The 13,285-nt window shown below is 36.0% G+C and overlaps 1 protein-coding gene across 1 annotated transcript in view; it reads right to left on the bottom strand.

Moving 5' to 3' along the window:
• Positions 1-3,018: 3,018 nt before the first annotated feature.
• Positions 3,019-13,285, bottom strand: part of LOC140340854 (serine/threonine-protein kinase 38) — a 24,082-nt gene continuing 13,815 nt past the window's right edge. The window contains exons 7-14 of the mRNA XM_072426276.1: positions 12,879-13,033; positions 12,028-12,130; positions 11,422-11,483; positions 10,729-10,846; positions 8,267-8,390; positions 7,296-7,391; positions 5,219-5,313; positions 3,019-4,254 (exon numbers count right to left, since the gene is read on the bottom strand). Of these exons, the coding sequence (XP_072282377.1) occupies positions 4,127-4,254; positions 5,219-5,313; positions 7,296-7,391; positions 8,267-8,390; positions 10,729-10,846; positions 11,422-11,483; positions 12,028-12,130; positions 12,879-13,033 (881 nt within the window). The 3' untranslated portion in view covers positions 3,019-4,126. The remainder of the gene's footprint in view (positions 4,255-5,218; positions 5,314-7,295; positions 7,392-8,266; positions 8,391-10,728; positions 10,847-11,421; positions 11,484-12,027; positions 12,131-12,878; positions 13,034-13,285) is intronic.

Here is a 13,285-nt window from a genome sequence, read left to right as displayed (position 1 = left end):
TCCACTTAGATGCAGGAAGTCAGTAAAGCTTCAATATAAAAGCAGGAAGCTAACTTTCATAATGTAAAACATGTAGGGAGTTTTGCATACCGTATTAAAAATAAAAATTCAGATTCAAGTACAAAGTCAGCAATTTAGAGGAAAAGCCACAGCTGTTTGAAAAGAAGTCATTGAGGATAAATGAGGGGTTAACTTCATGGCGTGAAAAGTTTAGGAGAAGCTGCCTAGTGTAAATATATAAAGTTTGTGTTTTTTTCACCTATCATTTACACAACTTTCATACAAACTTTAGATGTGTGTAAATCTTGGGTGAAAGTGGTGGGAACTACTGTTTGTCACATAACTGACAAACTAAATTTTCTAGAATATAGGACAATATTTTTACCTAACATAACATAACAGGTATGTACTTGAAACTATTTCTGCAAGGCAGTGTTTGAGAAGTTGAAAACACTGGGTAATAAAATAGAGATCAGGTTGGCCTAGTTGCACTGGAATGATGTCCTTGTCATACTGGTTTGACCCTTTTTTATTTCCTTACCCAAGAACCCTACTAGGAACTAGTACTAAAATCAATTCATTGGGAAAAGGGTGGGTCCCAGGAAAGAATCCCCTTTATAATGTTGGTCACATTGCCACATGTAGGGCAGGTTCAGAACTGCAGCATAAGCAAATGTACCCACACACCTGCCATTGGCTGGCACTTTACCAGCTGCCCACACTGAAGATCGTTTTTAAAAAACAGATTGGAGATTTGCAGATTTGATGAGCTTCTGTAAGCACTAATAAACAGATCACTGCCCCCTCATTCATTCTCTATTGAATTTGCACAGGTGGGTTGTAGCATCTTCCCCAAGGCAGCAGTTCATTAGCGTAAGGAATACGTGCACCACAAGCGTGAACATAGCCTAATAGTTAACCTAAAGGAGCATTGGGCACTGGCCACTGGATCTGTTACTTGTGTCCGGTGTTTGTGGTTATGAGCAGCAATTATTAAGCTGCAACACAGCTGATTGGTTCCTTTTCTTTGGCACAGGTTCAGCTTTACAGGGATCGTAAGATTGATACCAAGTCATTTCAGATACTTACATAGTTTGCATTTAAAAGAAAAAAAAAAAAAGATGTAATATCGATTCCAGAGCTGCATTGTCTTTTCTACCTGCCAGGAGTTCATCGTTAACATTTTTTCTGACACAGGGCTTAAATTAAATATTTTTTATTCAGTAGCTTAAAATATCTAGGAATTATCATTCTCGTGTCAGACAGGTTTTTTTTTTAACCATTACAAAAAAAGCAGAAAAGTACTACATGCAAAATGTACTGCCTATACATAAATATTGTAATAGTTTGCCTCAACAAACAAGCTTTGTGGGTTATTATTATTATTATACAGTATTTATATAGCGCTATCATATTACGCAGCACTGTACAGAGTCCATAGTTGTGTCACTAACTGTCCCTCAAAGGAGCTCACAATCTAATGTCCCTACTATAGTCATATGTCATTAATGTAGTCTAGGTCAATTTTAGGGGGAAGCCAATGAACCTAACTGCATGTTTTTGGGATGTGGGAGGAAACCGGAGTACCCGGAGGAAACCCACGCAGACACAGGGAGAACCTGCAAACTCCATGCAGATAGTGTCCTGGCTGGGATTCGAACCTAGGACCTAACGCTGCAAAGGCAAGAGTGCTAACCCCTGACCCACCGTGCTGCCCCCCTATTATTGTGATGTTTACTGAAAATAATATTAGTCTTCCCCCTTTCTTCAACAGCCTCAACTACACTGACTGTACTGGGGGAAGGTCCCAGACAGATGTGTTTAGACATTGGAAAGGGACACTATAGCCCCAAAAAATGGTAAATAATCTGTAACTGTAGATGATGAGAATCAGGAAGCTGGACAGGGAAATAGAACTTTTATTTAGGGACTTTTCCCATGAGTAATCAAATCAGTATGTAAATGGCACAAAGGACGCTAGGGGACTGTTTTACTATGCAGGAAGCTGAAGGAGGTTGTGTCTTTTTTCCACCATAGTATTATGTGCATAGCCTCCTAAAAATCTTCCACTTAAGTTGCAATGTGATTACTACATCACTCACAATGAAACTTCCATCTATCATAATAAAAAAAAAAAAAGAATGACGTTGTACATTTTTGTTGTTGTGAGAAGGAGGTCATTGCTTGAAACTCCTAAAAGGACCACCATAGTGAAATAATTTTACTAGTTGCAGTTTGTGGTTAATAAATGTAAACTAGCAAAGAACTAAAGACATTTGACATATGGATGACTCCTAGATACGAACGGAGCTTCCCTGCTCACTCGTGTACAGGATGGGGGCTTGATGGGGGGAGGGGGGCAGTTTGCATGTCTTGCAGAAGAACACACATATTCTGTAATTGCCACACACTGGTATTTATATACACACACACACACACACTTTATGGTAAACATACCAGAAGTAAAATGTTTTCATTACCCCTTGTTTTTCTCCAGTTATATATTTTGCAAGCTTAAGGAAAAATGCACAAAGGTGCACAGAGATAAATGGTAGTAAAGTATTTAAATCACTGATAAAAGTAAAAGCTGGACTTTAAGATGGTGGTGTTTAGAGGTCAAAATCCAGTGCCTTCATCTCGCACCCATTCCTCTGCTGCCCCTACAGAAGACTGGATGAGAAGGCAGGAACTTCAGACATTTTTATTCACAAACGGAAAATAAAAGGATAACAGGAGCCTAAGTGCTGCTTTCATAGATTCTAATATTATATTCTGCAGAGTGTTACCTGATAATGGCACTTCTCTAGTAATAGAATTAACCAATACTCTCTTGAACTTATTGACAGGTAACATAAAAATTTTAGCTGATGGAGAATGCACCTTAATGTTTCTAGTTGGTGTTGCCAAGCAGACTTCCCATACATATCTGCCATGTCCAAGGACAGACATTTAAGCTCAAATCTAATAGCTCATACTCCATCCTCATCTAAAGAAGCCTTTTATGAACCAACAGCAGAATTGCAAGTGAATGACTTTTATAGCTTTAAAATGGAAACAGAAACAAAACAAGGAATAGACAAGGGAAGACTACTAAAATCAAAACAAATTAATCCATCATGCATACATAAATTAAAGTCCGCTTACAGCTTAGTTTGCATAACACATTAATACAAATTGGTAGCTCAGGCACTTTTGTATTACTTGAAAACAACATGGTAGATCTGAGTTGCCCTTTAAAACCTGACCTCTGCACACATGCATTAATTAAAATAATATTCATTAACATGAAGTACTCTTACACACTGATTTGTTCTATCGCACCATTAATAAATAAGGCAAAAAGTGCATACAATAGTTTAATGCTGTAAAAATACCAAATATTAAGCAGAGTTCACCTCTGTGCTATTTTTGAAGCATTTAAAATTCCACAAAGCAAAAATACAAATAGAAAAAAAAAAAAAAAAAAAGAAATTAAAGTAAGAAAAATTCAACTTTTCTTTACGGTTTTTTTTACAAACATTTGTCCTAGAAATGAACATAGGAAAATCTAAATAAATAGTTTGGGGTTCACTTTCCTGAAACAGTCTAAAGATCTTGTCTTCTGGAATAACAAGTATGCTGATCCAATCTGGTGCAGACAAAGTCTGATGTGGTGGACAAAGTGCAAGATGCTGCTGGTGCTGAAAGTGACTCTTAAAGCTGTAGAGGCCTTGGCGTCAAATGCAAATAAATCAACAAATCTGGAGTACCAAAAAATCTTCCATTGGGAGATAATTTATACTGGACTGCAGAAAATATGTAGAAAAGTAAAAATGGTGCATAACTTTGTAAAGGTGACCCGGAATGGAAACAGGCAGTCACATGATCGCAGATCATGTTTTGGATATATGAGACTAGATTAGAAACAAATAGTTGCGTAAAACTAATCCCTTTGATGATGTAATGGAGCTTATGGCATTTTCCAGAGGATACAGGCTTTGACGTAAGAAGGCATGGAAGTTTAAAAACTATCCACTGGTGCATAGTCATGCTTAAAAAAGCACCAAAAACAGGCCAGAGTCTTAAGGCAACCAAGTTAGAAATACTAACAGGTGAGCATTTATGCCACAGTATACGTATACAGGTTTTATTTCCGTGGTCTGATAAATGTTGGAAGTGCTCCTCTAGCTGTTAGTCCTTCAAAGCGCTTATATGTGTAGTTAATGAAGACCCAATCCTTGTTCTTGAAGTCGGACTCAGGATGGCTGCTTGCAACTGAGGATAAAAATAGAAGATTGTGAAACATCAAAAAACAATTGTCCCCAAGATCTGTTTGCACAGGAGACCTAATATGTATCTGCCATAACTTAGTGATCATTTCATGTTATGTCATGTTATTATTAATATACAGTGCCCACATATTGTGCAGCACTGTACAAAGTCCATAGTCATGTCACTAGCTGTCTCACAATTTACTGTCCATACTGTACATAATCATATGTCTTTAATACAGTCTAAGGTCAGTTTAGGGGGGAAGCCAATTAACATAACTGCATGTTTTTGGAATGGGGGGGGGCCAGGGTACCCAGAGGAAACCCGCCAATCACAGAGGGAGAACATGGAATCTCCATGCAGATAGGGTCCTGGCTGAAATTCGAACCTGGGATGCAGCGCTGCAAAGGCCAGAGTGCTAACCACTGAGCCATCGTGCCTCCCACTACTTTCATAAAGTTATATATGGGTTTGCAATTTACTTGGGAGCACACTGATGAAATTATGTCCTCTGTGGCTATTGTTCTCTGTGTTTTTTTTTTAATTGCGTTTGCAATTCAGTCATCAATAGGGGAATCTAAATATTTCATTAATATGGAAATGACCATGCTAACACAATTGTTACAAATACAGAAGTAATCATGTTCTAAATATTTCTGCACAGTAACACTTTCAAAAAATTCTATATCTTGTTCCACATTCTAAAACACATGCCAGACCCAAAATATTTGCCACCTTAGATAGAAAACCTGTCTTCAGCTTATTAAGTTGTTCATATGTTTTTTCCATTGACATGAACCAAATGCAAACCACACATGGGAAAGGCAAGGTCTAGGATCAAAGACTTCACACAGCACAAATCACTACCATTTTGGGTACAACCTGTCACATAAATGCTGGGGAAGGGCCCCTGAAAAGAATAAAAGCATGAAAAGTGATTTTGTCCTTTAGAACATTTATAACTTACCCATTGGTTTAAGGATATCTGAATCTGGAAATTCATCAAAATTTGAAGTGTCATCAATACTTTTTATTTCAATAGGTATAGCAGCAGGCCTTTCCCTGTTAATTATAAATAGAAATTGAAAGAAATATTTATTATATAATATTACAAAAATTATAGTTTTGTTTCAGCAAAAAAGCTAAATACATATTTAAAATACATAGATAGATGTACAGTCACATATATGAAGTGATGAAATTGCTGTTTTATTTTTTTTTTGAACTCTCAAAGCCTGGCAGATGACTCCTAAATTAGCAATGCAGCTTCCAGTCACCTCATTTTGATGGTGTGTAACTACATGAGTGGTAACTATTTTTCAGAAAACAGTAACTGGAATTCACATCCGGTACAAATACAACAACGTATTGATTTGGGTCCATTAGCTTTTGATCTAAGCGCTGTATCTACCTAGAGTGAATAACAGGCAGTGTATATGTGGGCCTGGATTTATTGACAGCCCACTTCACAAGTGGGCAGCAACAGTGAATTGATAGCAGGTATAATACTATTTTTTGTATACCACTCTGTCCGTGTTGCCAATATAAATGAGAGTGGATTTCTAAAGAAGAACTGCATAGTGGGATTTAGTCAGCATTATATGATTTTCTTGAAGTTCACTTAGGGGCCATGTGAACTCTTTCAGCTTTGGGCTATAATGCAACTTACAGTAGGATTCAACATTGGCAATTAGAGAAACAGTGAGTGAGGTGGAACCTGATCATTGGGACCAGACCCTGGATGGTGGTGTGTGTGAGCCAACCAGAGACAACGGTATGAAAAAGTATGGCAAAAAAGAAAAAAAACACACCGGCTGAGACGTGAACTTGCACAGCTCGAACCAGGACTGGTTTTATGAGGATTCAGAATCCAACCAAACCATTGTAATGTCTCAAAAGCAAAGTTAGATTTTCCAAAAGTGTCTGCACCAACTGTTTCCTCAACATGAGGTTGTCTAGGTATCTATCCCACAAGAACACAACACTAAAGTCAAGAGTTGGTAAACACTTAAAGGGGAGATGAAAAGCCAAAGTGAGGGTTATGAATTGATAACTGAAAGATCCAACTGTAAACTGTGGAAAAAATTGGACTGCTAGAAATATTGAACATGTGGCTATACATCCTTGATGTTCACAGAAATCAAAAATCTCCCTGGTGAAGTTAACCAATGAAAAACATTTGGAATTTTCTTGAATTCAATAACATTCAGAGCCTGGAGGTCCAGATGGAATAGATGACTTCTTTGGATTTGGGATCAGTGAACAAATTGGAGGAAATACCCAGAAACTATTTTGCCACAAGAACGAGGGCTATGACCCCCTGTCCCAGAAGAAACGTGCCAAAGACAAGATAGAAAGATTAGAGGGAAGGGGACATGGAACTAAACTCCAGCTTGTATTGCTGGAATTTCTCTTTTTGCAACTATGTGTCACAAGCCATTTAAGTGTCTGCAAAGGTCAACACATGCCCCCAGGACCAGCTATTCATGCAAATCAAGCTCAGTGAGGACATACCAATATAATGCCCACCCTGATGAAGCTAGTAAAATTAGCTTTGGCTTTTACATAGCAGGGCTACAAAATAGATGTCTTTACTCCCAGGACATAAGCAAAACTCATGATGCTGATAGTAGGAGAGGTTAGCCTGGACTATTCTGCAAGGTTTTGCTTGCCAGTAACCAAATCTCCAGCAGGTGGAAGTATACCCCAATTATGAAAGACATCCAGCTTCCCCCCCCCCCAATGATTGTAAGTAAAGTAAAGATTGTAGTTTTTTTACCAATGCCACAAAAATGTTTAACACTGAATAAAAACAAAAAACGGGACACCTGGTAAAAGTATAAACTTTTGGAACTATACACTTAGAAGTATAAACATTAGAAGGCTGAAGATGGAAACTAAAATGTAAAACCTTAACAATAAAGAAATTCTTTATTTAGTTTCATACTAATATTGTTTTCATGCATCCAAAATCAAACCTGGCTGTCAGGTCGCACTGCACAGATATTACATTAAACTGAATACTACAACAACTAGACACTTACCTAATGTGTTCCCAGTCAACAACCTCAAAGAAAGGGTTAGACTTGATCTCTTCTACACCAGAAGCACCAATCCGTTGCTCCGACTCACAGCAGAAGCTGAAAGCATACAATATGAATGTGGTATACATGTCACTTCCAATGTTTTTTGTTCTAAGAAACATTTATCTAAACTAGATTTAGAACATGAATATATTCAACTTCATTATTTAATAACAACCTGAGTTACTCCAGGTCCAGGGTTCCTATTATATTAGTGTAGTGTGCAGATTTATCCACCGCATAGCTTTTATCACAAGACTGGATGAACAGAGTTGCATATGTCCAGGTACAAATGTTTATGGGTATGTAATTTACAGAACTCAGCTCTTAAAATGTTGACTGGCTTAGTTATCAAATACATAAACTTCCCTAAGCAATTCGTTTTCATGTTTCAGTATATTCAAACCTAATTAATTAAAAAAAGAATTACATCTTCATCTAGCTATTTGGAACTTCTAAATTCCTGCTGCAGCCCCCACAACTGGTCTTGCTTGCCAATCATATCCGTGGAGAATTAGGAAGTAGGCTGCCGCATTTCTCAGCAATTTGTCTACTGTAGAACTATATCAGGGAGCTTGAAATAGATTTGCCCAAATGTATTTGTGACTAAAAATACCAGGACTTTTTCTTAAAACAGAAGATTAGTTTTAGATAAACTTAAACTTGGCAATCATCAATCCCCCCAAAAAAGGTAAAAATTTGCAGTGTCGTTTCCATCACACAATATGCGCTGAATAATAACAGACACTTCTGTAATGCAGATTTGATTATTACTCAGCTATGACAGAACATCTTCAATGTGGAAACAAAGATGAAGTCTTTAAGAAGATAAAACATTTGTTTGTAAGTGTTACAAGATCATGTGGTTTTATCAGAACAAAATATCTACATATCAATGTTTAACACAGTTCTTGTTTCTCAGTATCAGTTACCGTAAAATGAGGTCCTTTGCTTTTTCCGATATGGGAACCTCCGGAGGAAATGTAAGCGTTTCTTTCCAGTTCATAACTTTTTTATAGGTCTCCTGGGGAGTCTCCGAACAAAATGGAGGATATCCTTTATGATAAAAGAGAACTCATGTAAGTACAGAATACGAGCAAATTAGATTGAGGATATATAGTGAAACTGTAAATGGTGATTTGTAACTCAAACTCACTGTCAACCAGCTTGGTAGGTTGGTCAGTAACAAGTATACAAAATAAACCTATAGTGAAATACAGTTTATTACTCCTGAACGTGTACTGAAAATGCTAGTTGTACATTTTTCTGAGTCATTGATTCACAATAATGGTGCTGGAAGTGAAATCAATAATGAATAAAAAAAAAAAAAAAATGAAGCTGTTGGACTGGAATGAATGACAAGGCAATTATTTTCAAAAGGAAAGAACAGCCACCAATGCACACACACTCCTTCCATAAAACAGGTTTCCTTAAGGAGAAAACAAAAAAAAAGTACCTAGTATTTCTGCCTTTTTTTTAAGTGACAATACTCTGTCTTGGTCACCAATTTCGCTGCCGCCTAACCACATGTACTTCTAGGCTATTAAAAGCAGCAACAATAATCACTATTTAGATATTTAGACATGTTGGCACCAACAATTCTGCTCTCAGCTGTTCTGTGCAGCAGTGGCTGGAGAGCATACATGTAGACAGAAAGTGGCTGCAAGAGATCAGCAGCATGAGATGCAATGAAGGAAAGGAAAAATATAATATTTTCATAAAGGATCAACAGTGCTTAAAAAAAAAAAAAAAAAAAAGATTACTACTACTTTATAAAGTTTATAAATCCAACAGGATCAAATTAAATATTATTAGTTTAGATAAAGCTATATACATATATACAACAAATTAAAAATGATAAAGTTTTGCTAATTAGTAGCCAAGAACAAAATCACAATTAAAAACACCCCCTTAGGTCTTACTTAATACCAATAGAAACACAAGACAAATACATTTTGATCTATTACCTAATTTGTCCATTAAGCTGATTACACCCACTACCACTGTTTAATGGTCATATTACAATTGAGTTTCTTAACCAATCATTCAGTTTCCTATATGACACTATCTTACTTTTTAGAGAAGGTAGATAAATTCTCTAAAGATAGTACATATCAGTCTATAACAGTACATATCAACAGAAGGCAAGGCTCTGTACTATATAGTAAAGCTTGGGATATAATCATCAAGCCTGCAATGTTTTGTGAGTGTGATCATAGAATAAGCAGGGTTTCCTTTACCTGTGCCAAACATTAGAACTCATATCTATCACTGATAATGTGTAATCACTCTCTCACACACAACTTTAAGCAGTTTACCGACAGCAGTCCAGACAATTTGGTGATGTCAGAGCAGTGTGGAAAAACAAAAAAAAAAACAGGAAACACAACTACAGGGCTAATAATGACAAAAGATATAAAGAATAAATATAACGGCATCAGTAAATGCCAATTTTAAATATTTTATGAAAGCAGCCTGAAAAGTGTTAGGCTACATACACACGTCAGATGATCACCTTAGGGCTGATATTGGACAAGAATCCTACATGTGTACAGTGCTCGTCTTGATGTTGTTCATTGACCTGGCCTGGTGGGTCCACGAACTACAAACGATCATCATACAGGTGAAGGGTAGAGAGCGCAGCGGGGTGCCACTCGGTGGTTCTCCCCTCTCCATAGAGCAGAACGGCGCTGTATGTACAGAGTTTATGCATCCTTTCAGTCTTTAGTCATTGGAAAGGATTGTAAAATACCTTTTCCAATGACAAAAATCAAACATGTGTACATAGCCTTACTTGATTTCAAGGCTCTCATTATTATCATCAAGTATATCATCAAGAGAGACCTACACATCATATTAATATATAATAAATAAATGTAGAAATAAGCATTTATTTTAGTCCTATCATACACACAGATACAGGTAATAGGGAACCAGTCACAAAGGAATATGGAAGCTGCCTTTCATGATATAATCTTGAGAAAGAACTCCAAAACTCTGTAGTTTATATATTACAGAACAAACAATGGAAGCTCCCATACTCCTGTCTTGACAGGTTCCTTTCAACAGAAATTTAAAATCCCAGTAAAAAGGGGGAAGCACCCTACAGTCCTCACATTACAATCAGCCTTTCAATAGCTTCCTTGTTTTTGGCACATTTTTATCAATCCTGAACCAATTTATCTTGTGCAATATGAGCTAAAGACAATTCTACTTTGACATTATAATGCACCATTTACAAACCTAGGGAATATTGTTATTAGATGTATGAAAATAGGCTTATCTGTATACTATGATCATTTTAGAAAAAAGCATTGGGAGGAAAGTAAAACAATATCAAATGTGTCCTAGAAAGATAAGGAGAAGAAAGTGGGAAAATGTCAAATTGTCTTACCAATCAGCATCTCATACATTATGACTCCTAGTGACCACCAATCACACAATTTATTATAGCCAGTTTGCAAGAATACTTCAGGTGCTATATAATCTGGTGTACCAACAGTGGAGAATGCCTAGAAAAGAAATAGTTGTTATTTACCTTCATAGTATAGGTAACCTATTTTAATTAGACATAACTGCCAAAGTGTTGGGTAAAGGCTGTTAAGCACTTGGAAATATATAACACTCTATTTATTATGTATTTTCCATGCGACTCCATTTTTAATGGATTTGTAAACATTTTAACAAACTTTTCATGAAAAAGGACTGTTCTCATTACCAGCACTGGGCACATAGAGAGGGCAAACTGGAAAGATTTAGAATTTACGTCAAAGTATGAAATGTGTCCATGGCGTACTGAATGGGCCCATAGGCATTTTTTTGCTATTAATGTTATCTTTTGTTAGCATCAATGTCCTATGAAGCCACATGTTTTTATCATCAAATATTCTCTTGATGCAATTACTCTTTTCCTTCTGAAAAGATGCCCAATAACTATTGTACATTCTTTAGTCACCGGGCATTTTGGAGGACGAATTTGCTCTAAGAAAGGATAGCAGACTTTGACCCTCAGAATACAAAACATTTAATCATATATATCTTATATGTGTTTAAATTAAAACACAAAAAAGAGCATCTTTTATCATACCAGTTGTCGTCTAGTTCTCTTCCATGTCTCTGCTTTTCTCTTTGAATTCATATTTTGAAAATCTGCAATTAATGTTAAAAAATTAAAAGGAATCTAAAAGTTAAACATAGAAAAAATATATTTTCACAAATTTTTATTTTTACTGAAATGTATCACCTGAGTTACACAAAATATAAACATACAATAAAACACAACCAAGTGCCACTGGCCTGCGACTGGAACAGTTTCTATCAAACTTCCAATTACTAGTTGCTTTACTAACCCCAGGCTCCTTATATATACACACATATAATCAGTCATATTTGCTAACTAGATATTCTGCTTTACATTTCCTAGGTCAGTTGGCAGACTCACCAATACACACCTATCTAGATCCATCATTTCACCAGTTATGAAGAAAGAAAGTAATGATAGAAAAAGTGTGTGCTCCCTCTAGTGGCTGCAATTTTTTAAACACACATGACACATGATAAAGTGGTTCTGTTGGGAAGAGCAGTTCTAGTAAAGTTTCACATTTTAAAATGAATAAACCAAACAAAGAACTAGAAATGAAACTATCATTAAAGTCATGTTGATACATAAAGAAAAATAAAAAACATTACTTACTGAAGTCATTTGGCAGGCTGTGGTTTAGATTTCTGTAAAAATCCGTCCGATGGGCCTTTTTAAGTCCTGTACATAATCCAAAATCTGAAAGCTTTACATGTCCCTTAAATAATCAAAAACAAAATCAATTAAAATTTATTTAGCAAAAATAAATGAAATGTAATCAGCCTAACTGGCATATTTGTTGACTGTCAAGTAGAATAGAATCCACTGCCAGAAACCCAAAGGCAGGTTGATGCTGAGAAGGCTGTAACGATCATAGATCAGGAACATTACCTTACAAAAGTATGTTTTTCAATATTTTAAAATAGAAAGAACAGCCTTTTATTGGAAATAACACTACGTTGTGGGACTGATGAAATCACTGAAGATTGGCTGATTTCACACAAGTCAAAGCTTTCTTCCCCTACCATGGCCAGGACGATGATATAACAAGGTTTGGCTTTGTTTACCCAAAACATTTCTGCCCTCTAGTATATAGGAAACACCCAGTGTCATTGTTTGACTGGCTTTGAAAAACAAACAACAAAAAACTGATCCAAGATTTTCATACTGAATATCTTACCATTACCATAACATTCTCTGAAAATAAGATACAAATGTATGCCCAGATGCTATGCATAGATGTAATAATGTGAATGTATGTACTGGATATCTATCCATGTTTTTTCTTTTACACTTTGCTAGAATTTCAGCATTAGGCTACACTAACTGAACATATACATTTTTTAGAATTTGGTCATTCCCTTGGATATGCAAAAGGAAATTATAGTCAATTTGGGAAATTAAAACATTTTCTGTATATGTCAAAGTGACATGAATCTAAGACTATATAGTATGTACACACACACCTTGCTATCCAGTAGAAGGTTGTCAGGTTTGATATCCCTGTGTATAAAACCAAGCCGATGGATTGAATCTATTGCCAGTACAGTTTCAGCAATGTAAAACTGGGTTTCCTCTTCGGTCAAAGTATCTTTTTTCATTAGCAAGGTCATCATATCACCTGGGGGACACAAAGAATAAATTAACAAAGTTATAACATTTATAAAAGGCTGCAAAGAATTGTTATATATCAAAATGCACAAATGGCACATTTGTTAGGTCATAAGATTTTCAAGTTTCATTTTGGCTTTAACCCTTTATTGGTTTATGTTACACATGAAAATGTTTAATAGTAGTAGTACAAGTGTAAAGTATAAGTGTAATGTAGAGTGTAAACTCTATCAGGTTCATTTTTCCTTGCTTATATTTTGCC

Source organism: Pyxicephalus adspersus, chromosome 1, assembly GCF_032062135.1.
Source record: "Pyxicephalus adspersus chromosome 1, UCB_Pads_2.0, whole genome shotgun sequence".
Taxonomy (NCBI): domain Eukaryota; kingdom Metazoa; phylum Chordata; class Amphibia; order Anura; family Pyxicephalidae; genus Pyxicephalus; species Pyxicephalus adspersus.
Note: the sequence above shows the minus strand (reverse complement) of the source record. Positions and strands in the feature narration are given on the sequence as shown.